Consider the following 25,796-nt stretch of genomic DNA (forward strand, 5'->3'; position numbering starts at 1 on the left):
AATACAAGACATTGAAAAGAGGGATTGGACAAAATCCTGTTACTAATGATAGTAAGTCAAGCTAAAGCAAGATGACTGACTCAATTGAAATTTGTTGAATCAAATCCTCCATAGGTTCCATTTATTCAAATGGGCCTACTCTATGCTAAAGTAAGTTGGGGAACCAAAAGACAACCTGCTTCATGATACAAACTCAGAGAACAGAGATACAACTCCAAGGACACCAGCGGGCACAAATTGATTAGTTCCCACTCAACTCCTTTGTGTTTCAAACAAAGCCTATGGTCCCCATGACATCAGTGTTTGCTTACTGTATTGTTCACTGTTTTATTCTGCACTATTTTATCCCAATTCCCTACACTGGGTCAGACTTCTCTGGCATTAAGCAAGAAAGCAATTTTTTTAAAAAAAACCTTCAGGAATCAATTCAAGAGGGAGTGCATGATTTGAGGCAGTAGTAATGTTAAGTCAGTCCCGACTACCAACTCTCAGCACCTCTTCATTGTGCAAACTCTTCTTCTATTTCTCATACCACTCTGAGGATGCCCAATCTTCTCTGATTCCAGAAGTGGGTTCAGGCTAATTAGTAGCTACAGAGGAGACTACTGGAGAGTACCAGAGATCTCCATGAAGGACTATGAAAGAATGCTGCTTGATACTCTGGAAAGTCAGTCCCAGTTGACAACATTGGGCTAGAGAAGTAAATGGTTTGACTCACTTTAAGAAAGCTTCCAAACTAGGAGGATTTCTATGACATTTCACATTTTCTCTGCAACTGACATTTGTTTATGAGTAATCTGGGCTTTCTAACCAGATTACTCATAAACATGTTCAAACCTACCCATAGGCTCAAGCATAGGCTGCAGAAAAAATATGACATGTCATAGAAATCCTCCTCCTGTGACATTAATCCTACTCACAGTTTTTGCCAACTGACCATACTGATCAAAGAGAAGAGAAAGACAATAAACATTCTTAGAACTCTAACATTTGTCTATCTAAGCATAGTAGGCAGGTTTCAATGATAGAGGCAATAGTGATATAAAGCCTGTATATTAGGAATATCAGAGGCATTATTGCTATTTGCCACTTGCATATGCAAAGAATCCTTTGTGATCAGCAGATAAGTTGCTAGTGGCTATACTGATACAGATCTTAGAAGAAATAATCAAGACACTCTCTTGCACCAGCAAAATGCACATAGCTCCTACTGAAGACATATAGTAATGGAAAAGGGAGAAGAGATAGCTTCTACGCCTTCAGTATTTGAGCAAAAGGAGGAAAATCCATGAGGCTTGCCTTTTAAAAAAAACTCCAACTCCCCATTGTTGTTGTTATGTGCTGTCAATTCACCTCCAACTTATAGCAACCCTATGAATGAGAAAATGTCCTATCTTCAAGAGTAAACTCAAAAGCCATGGTCTCATTTAGGGTCAATCCATCTCATATTTGCTTGCTGTCTTTTTTCTGCTGCCCTTAACTTGTCTCCATTTTTGCCTTCATCATGATGTGCCCAAAGTAGGATAGTCTGTTTCAACATTTTTGCCTCCAGAGATAGTTCAGGCTTGATTTGATCTAGGGCCCACTTGCTTGTCTTTCTAGAAATCAAAGGTAACTGTAAAGCTTTTCTCCAGCGCCATAATTAAAAAATATTTTCCTCTATCAGCCTTCACATCTATATATGGTGATCAGTAATGCAAGAGTGTATATGATCTTGACCTTGGTCTCCAGTAACACATTTTACACATGATGATCTTTTCTAGATTCTTCATTGCTGCCCTTCTGAGTTTCAGTCTTCTTCTGATTTCTTGGCTGCAGTCTCCATTAGGACTGATGATTGAACCAAGGTATATAAACTCTTTGACTATTCCAATTTCTTCATTGTCAATGTTAAAGTTACACAGTTCCTGTGGTCATAATTTCTGTCTTAATTTTCAGCTGTTATCCTGCTTTGGCACTTTCTTTCACTTTCACTAAAAACTGTTTCAAGTCATTGCTGCTTTCTGCCAGAAAGACGGTGTTATCTGCGTATCTAAAATTACTTAGTTCCTTCTACTAATTTTTACTCCTCCTTCATCTGACACTCTGGCTTTCCATATGATATGTTTATAAACAGACAGAACAGATAAGGGAAGAAGTACCCTTGTCTGACACCTTTGCCAACAGAAACCATTCTGTCTTTCCATATTCTGTCCCAATGGCAGCTGCTTCTCCACAATACAAGTTACGCATCAGGACAATCGAGTTCTGAGACACACTCATTTCAGAACAACCCATTGCTTCTCATTATCCACACAATCACAGGCTTTGCTGTAGTCTATAAAGCATAGATTAATCTTCTTCTGAAATTCTCTGCTGTACTTCAGTAGTCAGCAGACTTATATGATTATTTGACTTGCAATATGATCTCAAGTGATTCTTCCGTTTGGGAATTCCACTTGAACATCAGGCATTTCTTGTTCTATATAACAGGGGTCTCCAACCCCCAGTTCACGGCCCGGTGCCGGTCCCTGGGCACCCTTGAACTGGGCAGTGGACATGGATCGCCGCCCCCCTCCCCGCCCGCCCGGGGACATGTCGCACTTGCGGATTTGCCTTTCCGGGAGGTCGCGCTCCCATCCCAGCCAAGAATACTGTACTTCAGAATATCTTTCCCCCAGTGGAGGTTAGCAATTTTTGTTGTGTTGGTTTTTTGCTCTACAGCATCAGGAATGGACAGGCATCGATGGAAATGCGACAGGGCGTTGGGGAAAAATCTCTGCAGGCTGCTTGCTAACTTTCGGAGCGCACATCGCTGCCTCACTTAGAAGTTGGGGTCGGGCAGGGAACATTGTAACACAGGATCAAGAAGCCCAGACTCCAGCGGCACCGCCAAGGAGGGAGAAGGGCCGCCCCCAGGAGCGAGTCCACCGGCGAAGGGCAGCGCGCCCCCAGCCTGCACATGGGCACACATTGCCTCCACCCGGAGCTGGGTCGTCCCAGGCTCCCCCGCCCCCCCCCGCTCAGGTGGCACCCTCCCAGCAGCACAGATGACCCTCCCTCTCTTCCTCCACCCTGCCACCACCATTTTCTCTGGGCTAGGGGTGGGAGGGTGGCTCTGTAGGGCGTCTGGGGTGGGTGGGATAGAGGGAAAGAAGTCAGGAAAGCCAGCCAGCAAGAAAGGAGGAGAGCCGCAGGGGCAGCAGGGAGGTGCTGCTCTCGGCGGGCGGAGAACCCGTTGGCGTCACCGCTGCTGCCTTCCCCTTCCAGGCATCCATGACCAGCAAGTTTGTAAGCAAGATGGGCGGGCAGAGCCAAGACGCGCCTCCTCCGTCACCTGGAAATCCAGCCAGCTGCCACCGCCACAGAAGCCAGCAAGATGGTGAGGGGGCTGCTGGATGGGGTGCATGCGCACGCATCAGGATAGGGATTGGGGGGCGAGAAGAGGCCGAAGGGGTGCCCAGTTTTTGGCCCCTTTCTGCACCAAGTCCCTCATCTCGCCTCTTCTCTCTCCCTCCCCACCTGCAGTTGGCAAACAGCCTCCTCGCCTTTGCCATCCTGATAGGGATCACCTCGGGGCTCCAGATGGAGGCAGGAGATCAAGCAAGAGAGCTTCTTTTTCCAAGCTTCTGCTCTCCAGCCGCTGCAGCAGCAAAAAAAAACCAGGAGCCTGAGCCGGGGGGTGGGAAGTCAGGCACCTGTGGTTTTCGGCAAAAGTCTGGCTTTGGGGAGAAGGGAAGGGAGGAGGATGCAGGGGGCCATGCCAGGAACCGGTCCCAAGGACAGGCTGCTTCAGGCCAGGGTGGCCGCCGCCGCCAAGCAGAGAACTGAAGCGAGATGGGGCAGTGGGATAATGTTGTGTTGCTCTCAGCCTGGGACTGAGAACAAGAAATGGCTTGATTTTAGTGTCCCCCAGGGAAGTAGGTAAAAGTTTTACTAAAAAACAAAAAAAGAAAAAGAATTATATATATGCAAAGTTTAAGGAGAAAGAAAGCCGAGGAGTTGAAGTTTATGGTGAAATATCGCTGTTTGTTTAAGGAAAGGAAAGGGTTTAGGAGTGAAATAAGGGCTTAGAAAAACGAAATAGCTTTTGTCCGGCAATTTATTTGCTTTTTGGTAAGGCAGTTTTCAGACATCTGTTCTGTGCCCTACTGCTCAGAAGCAAAGGTGGCCGCCTTATTTATTTATTTATTTCAAATACCAGAAATGACAGAATGGTGCCTGAATTCCCCAAGTTGCAGATCCCCCTCCCAAATGAGGTCATGAGCAAAGTATTTAATAATTATGGCTGAAAAAATGTGGCAATAATTTAAGGAAAATAAACTCTGGCTGCTTTGAGATAGAATATGCATTATGAAGAATGGAGGTCTCCAGGGTGATCTGCCTTGTCCTCTTCCTTCCACATATTTCTCCCTGCTGCTCTCCTTGCTATTGGTCCACATGGCATGGGGGTGGGGAAGATCATGATTTCAGTGAGGGTTGCAAGGCTGCCAAGAGAATTCCTATGATTTGCAGTGAATCCCAGGGACTATGGCAAATAGAAGGCAGCAGCTTCAGCTGAACGTTGTCATTTATCATAGGAAGTCAAGACTAGACTAGCGTCACCCCATTTGAATCTATGAAACCTACAGAGGAATTAGTTCACCAAATTCCCAGTAATTCAGTGGGCCTGTTCTAGTATGACTTTCTGCACTAAACAACAGGATTTCAAGCAGGACTTAGAGCAGGGTACAGTACTGAAGTCATGAATTCTTCCCAAGTATTATTATTATTATTATTATTATTATTATTATTATTATTATTATTATTATTATTATTATTATTATTATTATTATTATTATTAATAATAATAATAATAATAATAATAATAATAATAATAATAATAATAATAATAATAATAATAATAATAATAATAATAATAATAATAATAATAATAATAATAGGACTTATATACCGCCCCATAGCGCTACAAGCACTCTCCGGGCGGTTTACAATTTAATTATACAGGCTACACATTGCCCCCCCAGCAAGCTAGGTACTCATTTTACCGACCTCGGAAGGATGGAAGGCTGAGTCAACCTTGAGCCAGCTACCTGGGATTTCAACCCCAGGTCTTGAGCACAGTTTTAGCTGCAGTACAGCGTTTTAACCACTGCGCCACGAGGCTCATGTATCTTTTGCTTTGCTTGGCCAGCCTAGCTCCTTCGTCTCCTAGTCATCCTCCCCACTGGTTCTTAACCTTTGTTACTCAGATGTTTTTGGACTGCAACTCCCAGAAGCCTTCACCATCAGCTGTGCTGGTTGGGGTTTCTGGGAGTTGCAGTTCAAAAACACCTGAGTAACAAAGGTTAAGAACCACTGAAATTCCTCTCCACCCCCTACGTTCCCTCTTTCTGCTCTGGTGGCCTTGCCTCAAACCTAACACCGCACTACCATAGCCCCCCCCCCCCCGCTTGGGAATGACAAGAATTAAAGTTACCTGTTTAATAAAGTGTGGCCCTAATTAATCCAACACCTGTGTCTTGCCTCTTTATTCTGGGGTGGGGGTGGGGACAAAGGGCACAATACATGTAATGTGCTTGATTCATAGCTAACCCCAACAACCTGCTGCATAACAAGTACCCCCACACACGGACACCCCCCCATTCACGGACGCCGGTGCCGGCAGCACCCCCCACCCGGTCCTTGGAAGAATGGTCTTCAAAAAAAAACGGTCCCTGGAATTAAAAAGGTTGGGGACCACTGCTATATAAGGTAAAAGGCCTTGCTGCAACACTTTCAGCATCATTTTGCTTGAATGGGAAATTCTTCATTACAGGATTCGTCTTCAAAGGAGTTTGTCATCTTTTTATCCCTTCCATATAGGTCTTCTGTACACTGTTTCCAACTTGTCTTTATTTTCTCTGGGTCATTCAGCATTCCTAATCTAGGTTTAAATATTCCTTTGATTTCTTGGATCTTTTGGAAGAATTCTCTGTTTCCCCTTTTGTTGTTCTCTATTTCTTTGATCTGGTTACTGTAATAGTTATTTTTGTCTTTATATGACAGTCACTGAAAAACTGGAATCACGGTTCTGATCTTATTTCTTTTACAGTACCTTTTGCTTACTGACTGTCCATTAAAATGTTAAGTGTTTCACAATTTTAAGTGCCCCCCCCAAGACATTATTTTGAAGAACTGGAAGGAAATATGTGAAACTGCACATTCAAATGATATAAAACATCAGCTACTTGCCTCTGTCTAGTGATTCAAAAGGCTCCAAGGAATCCTCCAGAGGTGGTGGTATCTGAGATGCTTCCTCCAGAGAACAACTACCTCCAGCATCTGGTTCCAAGACAGAAGCTTCCTGACTCAGAGGCTCACCAACTGGAGAAGAACCACTGTAGTCACACATTTTCAACTCTATAAGGAGATATTTTTAAAAAGTTATACTTTACTTTCTAGATAGACATAATGTTAGCTAGCAACACGGCATCGAAAATGTTTTCAAAAAATTAAGAACACAGACCACAGAGCAAAACATGAATATCAAACTCCAGAATAATCAAGAGTAATTTTGTACAGTTTCAGTAATCTCCACCACATAACTTAATCTACTTTAAAATGATAAGTTATTATTCTTTTATGTACAGTGGTGCCTCGCTTAACGATGTTAATTGGTTCCCAAAAAACATCGCTATGGGAAAACATCGCTAAGCGAAACACCATTTCCCATAGGAATGCATTGAAAACCGGTTAATCCATTCCAATGGGAACGGATTACCGTCCTTAAGCGAAAATCGCCATTGGAAACATCGCTAAGCGAAACAATGTATCCCCCATTGGAATGCATTGAAGCCTATTCAATGCATTCCAATGGTTTTGCGATGTCCGTTTTTGCAATTTTAAGTGTGTCTTAAAAGGTTTTAGAAGGTGCACTAACAATCCCAAGCATTTAAAACCGTTTTTGAACCTTTTAAGACACTTTAAAAATAGCGAAAATGGAACATTGCTAAGCGAAACAGGGAACCTAAAACTGTCATCGTTAAGCGAGGCAAGGTCCCGAACATCGCTATGCGAATTTTCCCCATAGGGAACATCGCTAAACGGACCGCAAAATCGATCCAAAAACCTCATCGCTAAGCGAATACATCGTCAAACGAGGCAATTGATAAGCAAGGCACCACTGTAATGCCATCAGTATATGTAGCATGTACAGAATAAGGGGGGAAAGTCCCTGCCTGAAGCTGCTTTTCCTCATGGCTTCTTGAATTTTGATGTTAAAAAAGCTACACCTTTGTCCTTCCTGCAGCTTCCTGTGGGTCTGGTCAAAACAATCTGCCTGGAGTTGGCACAGCGAATTCTCTCATTTTTTTTTTTTGATGAGAAGGCAACTTTTATAAAATGCAGTGGTGAAGAAGCCAGAAAATCACTACTGTGCTGTCTTGCCTCCTACCCTAACGGCTGTGAGCCAGGATCCTCAATTTGGCAGCACCCAAATTTTCCCCATACACCCACTTAGGCTTCCTTTGCAAACTCATGTTCCTGTCTAAACACATTGTGACAATTATCTATTGTTTTTTGTTTTATTGTTAATTAAGTTGTGACTGGTATCTTTTTTAAAAAAAGTTTGACCCAGAGGCCGCAAGGAAGTCAAAGTTATGTCCCCATTTTTGTGGATGCTCTGCTCTAAATTAATCAGACCCTAGTACAAATTATACCTGTTTTCACTCACACTGTGCAATGCAAACAGCAGTATAAAATGCAAGTACCTTATTAATTTTGACCTTGCAACATCATGTTGAAAAAAAAATAGATGAAAATATAACAAATCAAAGAATGCTTGGCCTTCAAAATTCTGGCAACCTTTTACAACACTGAGGTGTCTATAGTGCAGACCATTATTTCCATATTTAAATAACACTTTTCCTCACCTTCACTAAGCACAAATATTCGGTGACCAAGACAACTGCTAGCAACCGGAAGAATAGAGATTTGTGCATATGCTGTAATGCACAGCAACAAATCCAGCACAGCATTTGATATTGTGAAAGGAAATATCCCTAGACTCCATATACATATATTATATTTGCATGGCTCAGAAGATAAAACTGTCATGCAGAGAGCAATATGCACACCCTTTCCTAATTCTACAACCATGTTTATATGTAATAAGCTATAAGAATGCACAATTTCTTTCCTGGCTAGGATAATGCAACAGAGGATCCACCACCAAATTCTGAAATATGAGGACTTTTTAAAAAATCATCATGGCAAGCAGGACAAGTACAGCTGCTATCCTGGAGTGTTTCTAGAAAACTGAATCATAACAAGGCATTCTATTTGGCTGTCGTATAGCACAGTTAAATGAAAAACTAGTACAAGCTCGTACACATACTGAAACAAATATATTCCACCAATAGGTCTCTTCAGAGCTTGGAAATGTTACTTGTTAAGAAGTAATTTCTTGTTATTAAGCGGTAAAAACAATCCATTGCATAACTCTGTGAGGATGAAGCAGAACAAGTGGCTGAACCCAGAAGTGAGCCGTCCATGGTGGAAGGCTTCAGCACTGTCTTTACCCTGTTACCATCAATGGTCCAAGCTATGGCATTGGGAGGAGAAGGTGGGAAGTTGGGAAAAGAAGAAAGTCGGAAATCTGTAGCGGGAAAGAATAAAACAATAGCAGAAGGCTTTTTTATGACAGAGGAGGAAAAAGGATGGGAGCGGACAAGAGAGGATAAGAAGGGAAAGGAGAAGCTGGGGATTGGAGAAGTGGGAAACTCAGGAGGTAGAGGCTAAAGAAGAAGATATGACAATACCCAGGGCTTGTAAAATGCACTCTTCCACTCGTCTGTGATGAGTGAAAAATGCTGCTCGATGAGTCACAGATCCCTCCCTGCCTGCCTCCTTCCCGTCCGCCTGTCTCTCTATCTGTAATCCTGCAGTCCTCCCCTCCCCCTCCCATTGCAAAACGAAAACTGCCCTCTTCTCGCAAGAAGAGAATTCGAGCAGTACATAGAGATATAGCTCTGCAGGAGAATGTAGAGTAGTCCCATCCTCGAGAATATGGGGATTCTCTGCTCCCAATTTCAACCTAACGAGGACACATCCTGGGGTGGGAGGGAACCGTGGCTCATAAAGAGGCTGGGTGCTTTTGCTTTCAGTTTTATCTTTGAAAGAGACATTCAAAAGAAAGGAATTCAAAATACTGTATAAGCTTCATGACCCCACAGGCACGTAGGTAATAAAGCAACCCAAGTCTGAGGGTATAAATCAGTGATTCCCAATCCCAATAAATAGTCCAGTCCTGCTGACTGGTGAAATTTTTGACTGACTGGTGAGACATTCTAAAATTTTTCAAGCCCTGACAATACCACGAAGTGTAGAAGGTCCCTGTATATTCTCCTTTCCTCATAAAGGGGAGAAAAAGGATGATTGTGAGAGGAAGGTTCCGAAGGGCAAGGAAGGTGGGGAAATCAAAATACAGTTAGGAGAAGCAGAATAGCGGGAATGGACCATCTATGTTTACCCTGGAGGAACCCAATATCAACTGGCACGACGCGCCCCGAAGGCGACTGGGCTTGATACCCATGTTGTGGGACTATTTGTGCAGTGAGGAGCCATCCCATGCAGAAACCTACCAATCACAAGAAGTTTGGAATGGCCCCTCGTTAAAGTACACTTTTGGAATGTCAGGATTACACGAAATGTGGGCTGAAACATCATTGGTTGCTGGTCCCATTGGACCCACTGAAGTTGATGTTCATACCACTCCGTTAAAAGATATTAAACCATTTTATAATGTTGCCCCATCTCCTGTGGTGACTTTCTTAAAGAGTGAGGAATCGCCTGTCTTAAAATTAGAACCCAATCACAAACCCCTAGTACAACATTACTTTAGAATTTTAAAAGACACATATAATATACAGCCAACTCCCCACAAGTAACTCTTTGATGTAATAAGCAAATATTACTTTTAAAAGAAGAATGATGTATTAATTTTGTGAGCAGTACAATACCTATACTTAATTAGGATGGCACTCCCTACAAGTTAACAATCAATACCACTAGTTTTCAATGCATTACTTTCAAACTCTGTGTCACCAAATCAAGTTAGGAAACCATCTGCTGTTATACCTGGTTGGGTGCTCTCCAGCTCCATGCTACCCAACAGCCTGTTGCCATTTTCTGAGATTGCAGATGAAGTTTCTTTCACAGTCTCCTCATTGCCTGGCCCATTCTGCTGTGGAGAGAAGTCCTGGCTGCTTGAGCCAAGCATGGGGGAAGGCTGAGCTGATGTATAGAAGCTGGATGGGCCATTTTGCAGGAGTTCAAAGTTCTGATCATCAGGGAATGAGTCATAGAGCTCTGCTGAATCAAAGTTTAGTCCCATGGCCCCAGGAGCGCCGTTGGTCCAGAATTCTTGCCCACCACTTCCCCTCAGGTTGGTGCTGTGACCTGGCGAGCCTTGTCGATTGCCACCAACCGTACCATTCAGTGGATACTGGGAAAACAGTGGACTGTCCTTCAGGTTGTTGCCACTGCCAGACGGATATTGAGAGTAGTTCCAGAGATAGTCATAGGGATGGTGGAGGTGTGAGTTAGCTGAAGTGCGGTTCCCTGAAGTACTAGCATGAGATACAGTAGATATGCCATTAACATTCACATCTCCATTTAAACCTGCCATTGGAGAAGAAAAGAATAAGATAAATATTAGGAATACTGGCTGAGTGAAATTTTCTCTCTCGCTTTTGACTATAGCTCCTTTTACAACACAGAGGCAGAAGAAAGTGATAAGGCACAACGAATGTGGAAAACTGGAAAGATTATATATATTAACATGCTATCTAAAAGAGCATTTTCCAACTATTCTTTTCCCAATGATCATGTGATGTAGGTTTTACTCATATTTTAGGAGAATCTGAGATAGATTTAAGTCATTTGTTCACTTTTTTATAAGACACCTCTCTCCTAACAAAAGTGGCCTGAAATATTTAAGACAAAAATACAATAAACTGTAACATGAAAAAGCAATCAAAACCATTATTCATTAAAACAAAAACTGGACAGAAACTGTTTAAAGCAATTTAAAACTGCATTATAAAAGATTAAAAGTAGAATACTCCTCATGAAAACTACTTCTTTGGTGGCCAGTGACCTTCCCAACATCTTTATGAACATAAAGATCATTGCCTGGCAGTGGCAGGCCACCAAGGAGAAGGAGGGAGGAAATTCCAGTCTAGAGCAGTGACAGCGAACCTTTTTGAGCCCAAGTGCCCAAACTGGGGGGGGGGGGAAGAGACCCAGCAGGCAGCAGCGGAAGCAGAAGACGTGGCGGTGGAAGGGGGAATCCCGGGCACGGAGGGGCCTCCTGACCCCACTACGGATCCACCTCCAATCATGCCCAACTATCGCCAGCTGCTATGGATCCTGCTAGCATCGTGGCTGCAACCACCTCCTCAGGTTTGGCTGCCATGGGTAACGATCCGGTGACTTATCGCTCATGCCCACAGAGAGAGCTCTGCATGCCAGTTGTGGCACACACAGTTGTGCCATAGGTTCGCCATCACTGGTCTAGGGACAGCCACCAAAAAATCCCTCTTTTGTATTCTTATTATGTGTGTCTATGAGGGTGGCCTCTCCTGGAGATCTTAAAATCTAGGGAGCTCCTCTGGAAAGATGCATTTCTTCAGACACTCTGGACTAAAGTCACCTAGGAGTTTATCGATCAAAACCAGCACCTTGAATTGTGCTCAGAAACAGACTTTTAGCCAGTAAAGCTGTCATAGCCAGTAATTTCACTTTATAAACAGCTCCTTCCAGCAGTCTGGCTGCAGGATGTTACATCTGCTGAAGCCTCCAAATGCAGCCCAACATACAGTACACTGCAGTAATCTAAATTGGATGCAGCTGAGGCACTAGTATCAGACAGATCAGAAATGTCCAGGAACAGATACAGTAGTTGTTCCTGTTTTATCTGTGTCCAAACTCTCCTGGCTCAGACACAGACACACACAAATATATGTATGTGTATATATATGTGTGTGTGTGTTTATTTATTAAAAGTCCTTTTACCCAACCTTTCTCCTTAAAGGAACCAAGGCAGCTGCAAGCCTGTGCATTCAGTACTGTAACCTGATTTGACATAGGCTGAATCCCTATTCCCTGATCTGCCTTTTAACTGACCCATACTACTGCCTCCTGAAAGTGATTTTTTAATAGGACCTTCAAAACTGGAGGTGACCAGAAATCTCTTAAAGTCTAACACAGACGCCATCATCACACACTGCCATCCTGCAGAGATGTATGGCACTAATTTATCAGAACCCCAAAAAAGGAATTACCAAAGAAGAAAACTAGAGCTTCACACTATGAAGGCAAGGGCTAAAGACAATACACACAATCAGTTCTGATGCCTGACACAAATACCACGAAGATCCTATCCACTACCCCACACTTACTTTTCCCTTGCTGTGGGAAGTTTACAGGAGATCCATTTGTGTAGACATCCCCTGAGGAAGGAGCAGGTTTCAATCCTGAGGCAGCAGGTGAAGAGGGAAGGCCAGTGAAGTTAAAATGGTTGTTTGCCTCCATTTCTGCAGAGAAAGAAAACATAAGACATGTAACAGAAATTTAAAGACATGTAGATTCTTCACAGACAGCAACAGAAAGCCTCTCTGGCATTAATTTAGACTCTGTCTGAAAGAACTTTAGTGGCCAACAACCTTTTCAAAATTAATTTTTATTTTAGGTAGTATACAATAGTGTGAAGCAGGGGCAGGAAACTAGTCAGGCTTTGGAACTAGAAAACAGCACATTGGGGTCGCCTTAATCCTTTCCCTCTAAAAATTCCACCCTGATGAAGAGTTTGGAAGTATCTGTAATGCTTTATTTTTAGGGTAACAACGGCAAAATAATTTAGCAACTAGTAACACTGCTGCTTCTTTATGATTAATACATTCTCACTCATGGCTTTTAAAACACTGGTTTGGGGGAGCCATTTCAATGGACTTGAGACCATTTTCCTATACCAAGTCTGTTTTTGTAAAATAAGTAATTTTAAGGATACTTTTAAATAAAGATATTACAACAGTTCGTGCTGCTTTTTCTAAATAATAAGTAACAGCTACCAGATTAATTTAGAATAAATTAACACTTCAACTTCTGTCCTGATGTTACAGGACTTGTTTTCTTATGCACTTCCTCCTGGCAAGAGAAAATTCCAGTCCATCATTGCACAACAGAGGCTATTCCCATAGGTTCAACATTCCTGTTATAAAGTAGATCAATATTATTACTCTCATACTGTAGATGGGAGGAGCACTAGACACTGAGACAGGGAGCATCTTATGTATGGCCACCTACTAAGGTCACTGCAAAGGTGAGATCTGAAGTAGGGCTTTCTGGTTCATAGTTCATTCATTCTCTCAGTCACTACTGTACAATAGCAGGCCCAGTACTATGTTAACTAATACCAATATGATAGTCAGAGTCCTGCCCATATACTGAAAGGCCTTCTATCCATTTTTGTGAGGTGGAAGTTGTATCAGAAGCTGTACAGCTAAGTTCAATTTGAACTGAAAGACCTGTCTCCTAGGAGAAGAATACACGGCTACTCAAACAAACAACAGGAATCCTCATACTAAAACCCATATAAGGAAAGTATAAATTATGAAGTAAGCAGCAACCAATTTTTTTATCTTGGTTGGGTAAGGTTCAGTCAAGAGACCAAAACATCTATTCAGCCATTCTATAATGGTAAAATCTGTTTGAATGCATCTCTTCCTAGCATTTCCGTGCAATATGATTGTGCTGCCTGGCTAAAAAAAGCAATGTTTCCACACAACTAATTTTACTATGACATTAACATGTCAACTTGCAATATCAACAGACCTTTATTGAGTTTTTGGAAAGAAAACTTGGAACCAAAGTTATCTGCAGATTTAATAAGAGGTCCTGTTGCTCTTGAAAAAGAGGTCTGCCATCCATATAGTTTGCTCCCTTTTTAATAATTTGCTGTTAAATGGCTGACTGTTGAGCTTCTACTCTATTCCATGGCTCTTTCTAGGCCTCATGTACCAGCCTGAAGCCACAAAAAGTATGTGAAAATTCCATATCAGATGACACATGATTTATAATGCATCACTTCCCATGCTTACTCAGTCATTCTCTCATCCAATCTCTTGAATAGCACTCTTTCCATAGAAATCAAGAAAGCAATTCCAGGTCTCAGCTCCAGATCTTTCTTTGTTCCATATTCCTTTCCTCTTATTCTTGTACCAGAAAAAATAGAAGCATCTCCAATTTTACTTGTAGTCCTTTCACATAATTCACTATTAGAGAACTTGCCAAATATGAAGCCCAGCAAACTCCACAATTGGTACCAAAAATATGCAGAAGTTCAGATCTCAAAAGATTAAAGAAAATGAGAACTTGGGGAACTTTGAGAGAAAGTCAACGGGAAGGCCAGGTGATTTCAGAAAACATGAACGGAACCAATTACATTAATAAATATTGTATATCCACGTAAGTACATATAAAACTTACAACAGCAATGTTGCACCATTTTGTTAAGAATACATGTATACTTCTTGAAGGTAGAGAGCGAGGGAGCCAAGTTCAGCTCAACCAGGATCCTAATCCAAAGGGCTGTGCCATCACTAAAAGGCAAGATTTATGGTGCACGCCTTCCTGGCCTCCTTCAACATGACTATCCATAAGAGCATTGCCTGTGAAGATCTGGTGGTGCAGGCAGATATTCTTGGTGAAAGTCGCTCCAAAAAGTAACAAAGGCCAAAACCATGAAGTGCTTTATAGATAAGAAACAAAATCTTGAACTTGGCCCAGAACCTCACAGGTAACCAGTGCAGGTGACCCAAGACTGGGGAAATGTGGTCAGATTTATTCACATTCAACACCAGCCTGGCAGTCATGTTCTGGACCTGCTGAAGCTTCTGGGTCAGCCTCAAAGGAAGCCTCACATAGAGAGCACCAAAGTAGACATGCACCAACATCCTTGGGGGCCCCTCATCCAAGTAAGGGAAGAGCTGAGCAATAAATCTCAGTTTGCTGAAAGCTGACATAGACACAGCTGCAATCTGAGAATCCCATGAGAGAGCAGGGTCCAGGAACATGCCCAGATACTGAATTCAATCCCTAAGTGAAAGGGGTACCCTGTCAAACTCAGGGAGACAAGCCTCCAATTGTTAGAAGAAGGATCTCCATCTTGTCTGGGTTCAGCTTCAGTATGTTTGCATTGGTCCACTCCAGAACCGATGCCAGGCAGTGCTCAAGCACCTGGGCAGCATCCATTGCAGAGGATATAAAGGAGAGATAGAGTTGTGTGTTGTCAGCATCCTGATGGCAACTAATACCAAATCTCCTAATTAACATAGATGTTAAATAGCTTTCGACATTCCACTCCTGTGGAACCCCACAACCCAAGTAACTGACAATTCCAGAATCCTGGCCAGCACAGGTAGTGATGAAGATTTCTGGGAGTTTTAGTCCAAGAACATCTGGGGCCCGAGGTTGGGGGCCATTGCTCTAGGGGATTGTGGAGACAATTTTGCATTTTTTGAGGGCTCTTCAACACCCCTTCCTCTAAACCAGGGGTCTCAAACATGCGGCTCAGTGGCCATTTGCAGCCCACCAGATGAGAGTTTGTGGCCCGACTTGCCTGCCCCCCCCGAAGCACCCACACATCCTCTGCTGTCAATAGTCAAAAAAAGCCTCGCTTCACTCGCCGGCTCTCTCCCAAGACAGCGCCTCTTGCACCCTCCATCCGGAACTGCAGCCTGCCAGGTAGCCCACCTGTCTGCTTGCTGGCAGGCTGCAGTTCGGGATGGACAGTGCAAGAGGCGCTGTTGTGGGGGAGAGCCGGCGAGCAAGGCACGCTGCCAGCCCTTTTCTCTGAGCGCCCGCCCCTCCGCCGAGAAATGCCTGAGAGCGGAGCTCACTCCCAGCCCATCCTCAAAGAGCACCTCCAAGCCGCCAACAGCAGCTCTCTGGCTCTCTTTCTCTCTTGGCACCCCCAGGAGCAGCCCGGCCAGCGGCCGCCTCACAACTCGGCAGTGCTTCCTCCTCCTCCTTTTCGTCCTGCTTCAGCCGCCTCAGCTCTGGAGGCTGCCTGGGCTCGCCTCACAAAGTTTGCTCCCCTGTCGTGGTGGGGGTAGTTGCTGCTGAGTGCACCTTTTGAGGGGGGGCCTCAGAGGAAGGTTGCCAGACCTCCATGTGTGTGTTTTGTGTGTGTGCATGTGCAAACGCACCTGTGGGGCCCTCACCTGTTCTGTTTAATTTCACGGGTACTGGTGGGGGCTTTTCTCCTTTGGCAAGGAGAATTCTGTGTTGTTGTTGTTTTAATTTTATGTCATGCCCTCCTCCCCACCCCGCTAGGTGGTCACCAGTGATCCCTTCCTTCTCTGCTTCTTTGTCTTGCTGGTGGTGGTGGTGGTGGTAGTAGTGAAGAAGGAGCTGGAGGGGGTCATGGCCGGCGACGAGGGCTCGCGCGCTCCCTCCTCCTCGGAGCCCCAGCCGGGCTAAGGAAACTCCTGAGTGGCTTCCTTGAACTCCTGCTCCGCTTGACGGAAAATCTGATGCGGCCCAGCCTCACCCAGATTCTGCCTCCAGCGGCCCCCAGGTAAATTGAATTTGAGACCCCTGCTCTAAACTCTTCATTAAAAGAAATAATTTTCACAATTCAAAAGCACCAAAGGGCTTTTTGATTAAAAGAAAGCTTTTTTAAAAAGTTAAACCTATATTTCAGTTAACAAAAACCTGTTATGACAATTTTATAGTCTAAAACCATTGTAATGTTCTTTTAAAAACTGAACATTTAAATATGCAGATTAGTCTCTTTGGCTCCACCTACTCAGAAGTATGGCCTTTGGGCAGCCAGCAAACCTGTAAGAGGGCTCTTTGTCCCACTGAGGTCATTCAACCTTGGTCTAGTTCATGTTATATATTTTTCTCATAGCTACTGTACAATGTCCTTCTTAAATCCTTTCCATTCTGTCTTTCCTCATTTTTTCATCACAGCATAGTTTTTGATTTTTTTTTCTGACTTGATGGAACACATTGCTGTTGCTCAAAAGTAAATCTTAGAAACATTTACCACCAGGCAGAAACACGTTAACTGATCCAAATGTAATGCTGAAAAAGCAGGACATCTACAGCAGAGGTGGGAAAATGTGATGCTCTAAGTTGACAGGCGACTGCACACATCAACAATTCAACAATTAGCCCTGCCCCAGCACAACCAATGGTGAGGAACACCAGGAGTTGCTCTCCAATAACATCTGGAGGGCAGTGCTTTGCCAACTCCTAATCTGCTGCATGAGTGGGGAGCCTATGGCCTAATAATAAGAATAAGAATAATAAGAATTGGAAGAACTAAGAAAATACAGAGACCTGGAAACCAGAACATCTCTCTTGTGGATGAAATACACTTCAGTGGTCCCCGTAGTCATCAGGGCTTTGGGAACAATACTGAGAAATTTCACATAGTAGCAGCTGCAGATCTCAGAAATTACACTATCAGAGCTACAAAAAACTGCATTATTACAAACAGCATAAATACTGAGCCGATATTTAACAGATACTTAGGTTTTTCGTTGAAGCTTGTATCTATTATATAATACCAGTCAATGTTTTTTTAATTTTGATTGACTATGCCTGGTGTATTATTATTATTATTATTATTATTATTATTATTATTATTATTATTATTATTATTATTATTATTATTATTATTATTATTATTATTATTATTATTATTATTATTATTATTCTGGAAACCCTTTCCAGGGTTTTCTATATATAAACCTAAGCAATGGCTTATCGTTCCTTTCTTTTGATATAATTCCAAGACTGTGCAGCTTGACCAAGGCTAAAGAGATTCACCAAGGCACTGTGCAGAATCTGCAGTTGGTAACATATTCAGCTATTCAGCCAGTGTTGTTGGACCATAGCTTAAATAATCCATAGTCTTTGGCTAGGGTTGATGGCAGCTGACATTCAAAAATATTTGGAAAGCTACAATTTTCCTCTCCCCCATCTTGTGGGGTGGGGGACAGAATGCCAAACATTTTTAGGATTCTTCTCCCCCATCTAAAATCAACTTTTGAGGTAAGCTTAGATCACAGACACAATCTCCCTTGTCCATTTCTTAGCTAAGTATTACTGTCAGGATCAAACATTTGCATCCCAAACAAATATACTATCAGTGAAATAAGTACCTCAGCCACAGTTTCTGCTTCATTGGGTCAATATTTCTTGCATCAGGAAGCTTGTTTCCCTTCCTCCCCTCTCCCCGCCCCTCCACAAACACACCTATATTACTGCAATGTCATGCCAAGCTTCACCACTTAAGGTGGGAGGCTTCTGTTACTGCAGAGGAAAAAGGCTGCTGCTAATAGCAAGAGCTAGTGCCCTTCCGGTAGCACCATATTCACTCTCAGGAATCATTCATAATTGTAGTAAGGCCACCCTATGTCACTTGCTGTTTCTCCTTCAAAAAGCAATGGATCCTACTCTAACAGCACTAGCAGTTGATACAAACATGACATTGCTGTGAATATCTCTTTAAGATCCAGAGTAGCAGCTGCTTTTCCAGCATAGGGACAGGCTGGGATGAAGCTGAGGTAAAGGGAGGTGCTGGGAAGGGACTGTAATTAAAGGGGAAGGCAGAATGGCTTCCTAGGAAAGAAGCCAAGCAAAATGGATGAATTAATTGCAGCCAACACAGAAAGAGTTTAAAGGGGAGGGTGTGGTTTGACAGAAACCACACATGCAGAGATAATACTGAACAGCTGATACAACCAGAAGTTGTATTTCAGGCCTATGTCTCTCTAACAAGCCAAATAGATGCAGATGTTTAACATGTATGGGGAAGACAGAAGAATGGACTATAGAGGCTGAAAAGTTACAAAGGTAACACAACTAGAATGTTCCATATGGCATCTAATGTAGGTTCAGTTCAAATCTCCCAAAGCCCAGGGCAGTGGCATTTACAAGTGCTTTATCTGGATCACAGTCTTATTTTGTCACGATATTGCTTATTCTTAACTACCACTTAGGAAATGGGCTACAGAGTTTGGTACATGTTTTCCCACAGTAATAATATACTTCGGTTAAAAGCTGAAAATGTTCTGTCCTAAGCAGTCTGAATTCATTTGAGTTAGTGTGCTAAGTTCTGCTCAGAAAGTCTTATCTCCAGAATTTTCCAAGATGTTCTCTTCTTTCCTGCCCTAGCAAAAATGTATACGCCCTTTAGCATCTTCTGGGGGCAGCCTGGGACTGTGCAGCTTGCCCAGAGCTACACAGGCTGGCTCTTCTGGGATGCACGGTGGTAAATCGAATCCTCAACTTCAAGCTCCATAACCAAATACCTAACTCAATGACCTATCCAGTCAGCTTATTCACCAATAATAAGATACAGAAAAGAGAGAAATCACAGTAGATCACAAAAACAATGCAGAATCTTTTAATGAACACCTATTCTCAACTGGTAAGGACTGAATTCCAACCTTCTAAGAATAGGGAATAAACTTTGAAGCAGGGGTGGGGAATTTAGACAGGACCAGACTCTTCTGTGACACTTCAAGGGGGAAAGATTAAATCAGAGGTGAGCTTCCTCTGAAGCTGCTCCTCTATCATAAAACTCTAGCCTGTGACATCATTCAGTCCATCTTTCCTAAGGCAGTGACTGGATGAGAGTGCTTCCACAGAAAGAAAGCTGGCTCCACCTAGGGTTCACCAGAGAAACCCCAGAGGAGTAAAGGGGACAAAGTCTGCTTTAGAGTCTAAAACACAGACTTGCTTAATTTAATGTGCAATAAACAAATAACAAAATTAGCTTCTTCCTGGAACTTGCCATTCACAGGCAAAATATCCCTATTAGTACACTCAGGGTTGTTTTTGCTTCTGTAGCATAATGACTCACTTAAATTCCTCCTAAACAAAAGAAAGCTTTATGAATGTAACCAACCAAGGGTCCATGAACAAATACATGTTCAAACAACAACAAAAATATTATCCCTATTTAATTTGGAGTAGACTGTATCAAAGGGGTATCAAAAGGATGTTTGAGAGAGAATATTTTCAAGGGTTATGCCCCTTGAGCAAGTACAAAAATACAAGCTACACTTTAGGACATATCTCTTAACTCTCTACAACCATTTTTTAAAAGGTGATAATCCCAAACTACAAGACTTTGAGCCAACTGGCTGCTGGGGACCAGTGGTGCTCTAGACAAGAGCCTGGGGACACCCAAAACCTAAACATATACCTGATTTTAAAAGGACATTTAAAAAAGGAACAAACACAGCTGCCATTTCCCTGCCACTTCCTGCAAGGATGGGGGAGGGAACAGCAGAAACCTATCTGCATGTCAGTTCACACACATTTAAAGAAAAGACAGTTCTCAGTTACCCCACAGCCACTCACTGAGGATTCCTCATACTTATATCCCATCTCCATAAAAGTTCTCTTTGATGACACACCATAATCTGCGCACAGCGCACCTAGTTTCCTCTTATGATATTAACAAAGTTGTTAATCCTTCCAACTTTTCAAATATAAGACAACCATCAGAAAAGACCAATGTGAATAGATTATTTCACATACTCACATGTTAAATCTGCAAAGAGAATTAATTGTCAATATTAGAAACTACCTTCCTCACTAACTATGCAATTTATGATAGTCTCAAACTTGGCATAAGAATTCCAGAATATACCATGAAAAATTATAATCTCTGTTGGCAATATGAATTCTCAGGTCCTGTCTCATGTGTTAAAACAAAGGGTTTTTTCATTTAAAAATTGTCAAATTCAAGACAGCAGTGTATGTTTACATCCCACAGTAGGACCTAACAAATTTACAAACCATTCTTTCCACAAGCTGTGTCACCAGGCAGGGTTTTAAAAAAGGAAGCAGGGATTCCTAAGTGTGTGCATGTCTGGATCACATTCTATCATCACCCAGAAAGGAAGAAATCCTACTCCTGTTCACAAAATTGAACTCAAGGTCCTGCCCTAGGGATGCCCACAAATATCCAGGTCACACTTCCGATATCTGCAGGAACCGGAATAGTCTGTGCCCCAGACTCAAGGGCCTTTCCATAAAAGCACTAACATAAAGAGAATTCCCAGACTCTCACCCCAAAACTGGCAACCTGGAGGCCACCTGAGGCCATTCTCCAAAAATACTACTTAACACCCACCCCCAGCTGCAAGCACAGCTAACACGTTAGGCACCTCAAACTTAACTTGCTGCCTTTGCTGCAAATGATGATATTCCAGGCCACCCACCCCTTTCTCCAGAAACAAAAACACAAACCCAGACCAGGCCTTTTCCCACCATCCCATCCCTTTAAAACCTCAACGGTTCAATCTCATCCCATCACCAGGCTCCTAAAACCCAAATCAATCAAACCCCCCCTTCCCTTCGCCCGAATGCCCGCTTCAACTCGAGCGGAGCGGACCGGACCGGACCGGCCTTCTCCCGCGACATCTGCGCTCTTTCCCGGCTCGTCCCCATTACAAGTTGTTGCCCTTTTAACACGGGAAGGAAGGAGCCTTGCCGATGTCGTCGCTGCCGCCATTGGCAACGGGGTTTCCCACAGAAAAAAAAGCCTCGCCTTCAACTTTCTTCGTCGTCGTCTTCTTTTCCCTCAGAAGGGATTCTCAAGGCTGGTTGTTCCTTCAGCGTCTCTCCCACCCACCCCTTCTTCCAGAGGAGCAGGCCCATGCCTCCCCTGAGCCATGACGTCCTCGTCCTCCTCCCCCTCACCACCACCACCACCGCCGCCGCGGCCGCCGTATGCCAGGCTTTTTCTCTCACGGCTCCAGAGAAGCGAGGCAGACAGAAAGGACACTCCCCCGCTCCCCCCCCACTTCAATATTCTATATTAAATATACTCCCTATTTACCTCCCCCCCCCAACCCTTCTCGGCCTCCCTCAAAGACCTTTCCGCCCCTCCCGTCACTCAACCGCCGGGAGTCCCCAGCACTCCCGGGCCAAACTTCTCTCGGTGCTTTTTCCTCCTCACCCCCGTCCTCTTCCCCCCCCCCCGCCACTTTCACCAGCCTGGGAAAAGCGGTCCACGTCACCCACATTCCCCTCAGAGGAGAGATGGTGGTGGTGGGCCCGCCTCAGGGTATGTTTCCCTCTCTTTCTCTTCCCCCCCCCCCCGCTCTCCCCCCCCGTACCGCCTCCCTCACCTGTGGGAGGTGTCAGCCCTCAGCAGCAGCAGCAGCGCCACCGCCTCCTCCTCCGCCTCCTCCTCACATGGTTCGTGGAGGAGGGGGTCGGGCCCCACCGTGCAGCATGGCCAGGGCAAGGAGAAGGTAGGGACGCCCCGGGCGACGGAGGTAGGTGAGGGAACGGGGCCAAACCTGAGCCGCACCAGGGAAGGCCGCCTCCGATGTCGTCGTCGTCGTTGTTTCGGGCCAGGAAGCCAAGCCAGCCAACGAACGAACGAAGGAGCGAGCGAGCGAGCGCGCGCCGGGGTGAGTGTGTCGACTGCAATCGCCGCCGCCGCCGCCGCCGGGTCCTAGCGCTTGGACGTCACATGCCCTGACCCAACCGCAGTAGCCCCGCCGCCTTATGAGGAGGAGAGAGGAGAGCAATGGAAGGGAGGGGAGCGAGCGGGTGGATCCTAGCCAGAGTACGCGCCTCGTCTCCACGCCCTCAATTGCCCTGCCTAGGACCGCGGTGAAGTTGGAGTAGAGTGGGTGGGACGATGGGGGTGACGATGAATTAGGATCAGTGCGGTGTAGTGGGCAGAACGACGAAGTAGCTCTCAGCAGCCCTGGGTTCGAATCCCCACTCGGCCACGGCGACTCACTGGGGTTAGTTAGCAGCACCGGTAAAACCACTCCTTAAATGTCTCACATGCCTTGGAAACCATAACATCTGCCATAACTTGGATATTATGCACATAACCACAACATGAATGAGTGACTTGCAAAAGGCCCTGCCATTAACAGGCCTGCTCAGATATTGAAAACTAAGGAGGACATTGGCACTCTTCCTCAAAGAGAACGTTGGTAACCTGTGCTGAAGCTTGGCTAATCGTGGTGAGGTGTACAGAGCCCATGTACACAGAGAAAATTCCCAGCAAGACTTTTGCCTGTAATGTTGGCAAGTTACTGCCAGTGAGAGCCAGGGAAGGCAGGGGGAACTATGGCCCTCTGAAAAGTCCTGGACTCTACTTCTCACCAGCTAACCAGCAAAACCAATAGTAAGACAAGATGAAGCTGGCATCCAAGAACATTTGGAGGGCTATGGATTCCCCACACCAGTGTTGCCCATACTGAGTAAATTGGATCAATGGTCTGGATCTTTGTACAGTAATTTATTTTTCCAAAGCCTTTAGTTCTTATTCAAACATAGGGGTGGCTGCTGCTCCTTAGATAAGAAATGGCACCTTGCACCTCCATGGATTTGCACTGGTTCCCCCATGTGTGCACATCATTTGATCAGCCAGTTCAGTCCATGCACCTCAGGTAAAGTCAATGTGATGGTGAGAGAGCCGGGCCTGAGAGATTCAAATCTCTTTTCAGCTATGAAGCTCCCACTAGGGTTGCGATCATAGTACTATCCTCCCTTATGGGACTACTGTCAGAGAAAAGCAAAAGAAAAGCCATGTACACATTAACAATGCAAATAAAAATGTCTAAGTGATGGGGGAAAAGAAAGAGCAAGTGAATTTACTGCCTTTCATACTTCAGCTGTTCCAGGGCTGAGTCCTGGCATTCTAAACAGCTTGCAGAGCACCACCTTAGCTTCACTGCAGAGTGCCTGGTGAGAGAGGCGGACAGGTATGCACTTAAAAGCAGTTGCTAGGGAAATGAAGATGGGTGTGTAGTCCCTTTTATATGAAGAAGAGACAGTAGCGGGCAGGCACTTAGTAAAAGCAAGTGGGAAAGAAATTACAAGTGACAGAAGATGTACCCTTTATCTTAAAGGTACAGGATTGCCATAAGATGGATTTATATTGCAGTAGGCTGTTGTTAGGATGACTAGGAGAATAGCATAAAAGACTCATATCTCAGGAGTTGCTAAAGGGGTACTTGATTGCCAATAAACCTTCGTTATAATGGTAGAGGCCAAGGAGAAAATGGCAACATGCTGGATTAACACCCATCACTATAAAAGAAAAACCTTTTTTGAATAGAAGCAGCAACAAAAGGAAAATGGAAATAAGTAAGGGAAGGGACCAATTCCTTGTATGGCTTTTGATGGTATTTACAGGAATTTGTGATGTCATCACACTAAAAGACATGGAGGTTCTCATTGGGAGTGTATTGCAAATACTGGACGGCCAGTTACTGCAGCCAAAAATGTTGGGCTGCCAGGAAGCCTATATTTCTGGGGTTAACACAGAAGTGCAGATAGGGCATTAAAAGAATTTCACACAGTGCTAAATAAATTGTCAGTGAATCTCCAAGGTAGGGCCATAGCAACAGGTCAACAGAGGTACATGTGGGACGTAAGTGTATAAATATACAGACAGCAGTAGATATTTAAAGGAGCTGGTGGAAACTGTTGCCAGGCAGATGAGGAGGTCGTTCCATGTGCCACAGTCTCTAGAGACTCCACTCTGGATCCAAAAACAACATAAAATGATGCTTGGGAGGGGAGAATAAGACAGCTGCACAAAAGGATAACCTTTGTTTCTCCCATTAGAGTAGTCTCTGAATGCCACAAAAGGAAAATGTTGTATAAGATTCTACTTTCCCAACACAGAAATGAGGAAACAGGGACTCTCCAAAACGTTGGACTCCATCTCCTTTTATCTCATCAGCCATGTGAACAAGGGCTAATAAAATGCAGAGAAACATCTGGAATGCCACATATACCCCACCCATTATTCTAAAGCCTAACCATACTTCCTGTGAAGATGCTGATGGAATGTAGAAGTTTCAGTCGTAATATACATATTGTATTTTGGTCTCAGACCTAATATATATTGTGCTTTAGCCTCTGCATCTACTCAGCCATAAAAAAATAAGGGGATTGCTGGACTGCAGCAAAGTCCATATAGTCCACATCTGGTTCCCAGAAGTGGACTTTCCACAGGCTGGTAGGGTAACCTAACCTTCACCAGCTACCTCTAAAGTTTCATGCTTCTTCATGTCTGTATATATGTGTAATATATATTTAAAACAGGGATAGGGAAACTGTGGCAGTCTAGGCATTGTTGGATGGCAACTCCCATCATCCCCAACCTTGCTTTTAACAGACTGGGCACTGTTAACTATTTGCATCTTAATTGTGCTTTTAATCTGTGTTTTTATTTGAAAAAAAATCTACTTCTGTTTTTATTCTGTTGTTATTAGCCAACTTCAGTGTCATTTTTTGCATTTATTATACAAAGGTCATAACTAAATAATTAAATATCATAATTAAATAAAGAACGTGCAACTTCCTTTTGGCCAAAAGAAGAGGTCACAACAACACATTGCTTTCCTGCCTCTAACCCTCCGACCATGTGGATTTCCACCTGCACAGCTTCTTCTTCTTTCTCTCCCTCTTTTTTAAAAAGCGAAGGATGGAGCTAAAACCCTGCTACTGCATCTCAAGTCACTGGAGGTGGAAGAACTACAGTCTCAATTTTAGCTCAGTTTGTAGCAATCTGTTCCACACAGCTCTAGGATTAAGGCAGTTCACAGATTTGAGGGGAGAGTGTGTGCGGTAGGGCTAACAAATCCTTCAAAGCAGGGGTGCTTTGAAAAGCCTTTGACAAGCTCCCCCCACATTGAAAGAGGCGTATGGTGGGCCTTAGGCGCTGCAGGTGCCCAGTACAAATACCTGCTGCTGACCTCAGC

General features: G+C 43.9%; 1 protein-coding gene across 12 annotated transcripts in view; it reads right to left on the reverse strand.

Annotated features, from left to right (window-relative positions):
• Positions 1 to 25,796, reverse strand: part of BAZ2A (bromodomain adjacent to zinc finger domain 2A) — a 70,769-nt gene that overhangs the window by 33,031 nt on the left and 11,942 nt on the right. For 6 of the 12 annotated variants that reach the window (XM_078384389.1, XM_078384391.1, XM_078384388.1 and 3 more), the window contains exons 2-4: positions 12,423 to 12,557; positions 10,099 to 10,641; positions 6,214 to 6,381 (exon numbers count right to left, since the gene is read on the reverse strand). In XM_078384389.1, coding sequence (XP_078240515.1) covers positions 6,214 to 6,381; positions 10,099 to 10,641; positions 12,423 to 12,555 — 844 coding nt within the window. In that variant the 5' untranslated portion in view covers positions 12,556 to 12,557. Of the gene's footprint in view, positions 1 to 6,213; positions 6,382 to 10,098; positions 10,642 to 12,422; positions 12,558 to 14,120; positions 15,272 to 21,601; positions 21,713 to 22,184; positions 22,325 to 22,358; positions 22,489 to 25,796 lie in introns of those variants that run through there. The other 6 variants (XM_020784712.3, XM_078384390.1, XM_078384392.1 and 3 more) reach the window with 6 other exon arrangements.

This window comes from Pogona vitticeps, chromosome 2 (assembly GCF_051106095.1).
Source record: "Pogona vitticeps strain Pit_001003342236 chromosome 2, PviZW2.1, whole genome shotgun sequence".
NCBI classification, from domain to species: Eukaryota; Metazoa; Chordata; class Lepidosauria; order Squamata; family Agamidae; genus Pogona; species Pogona vitticeps.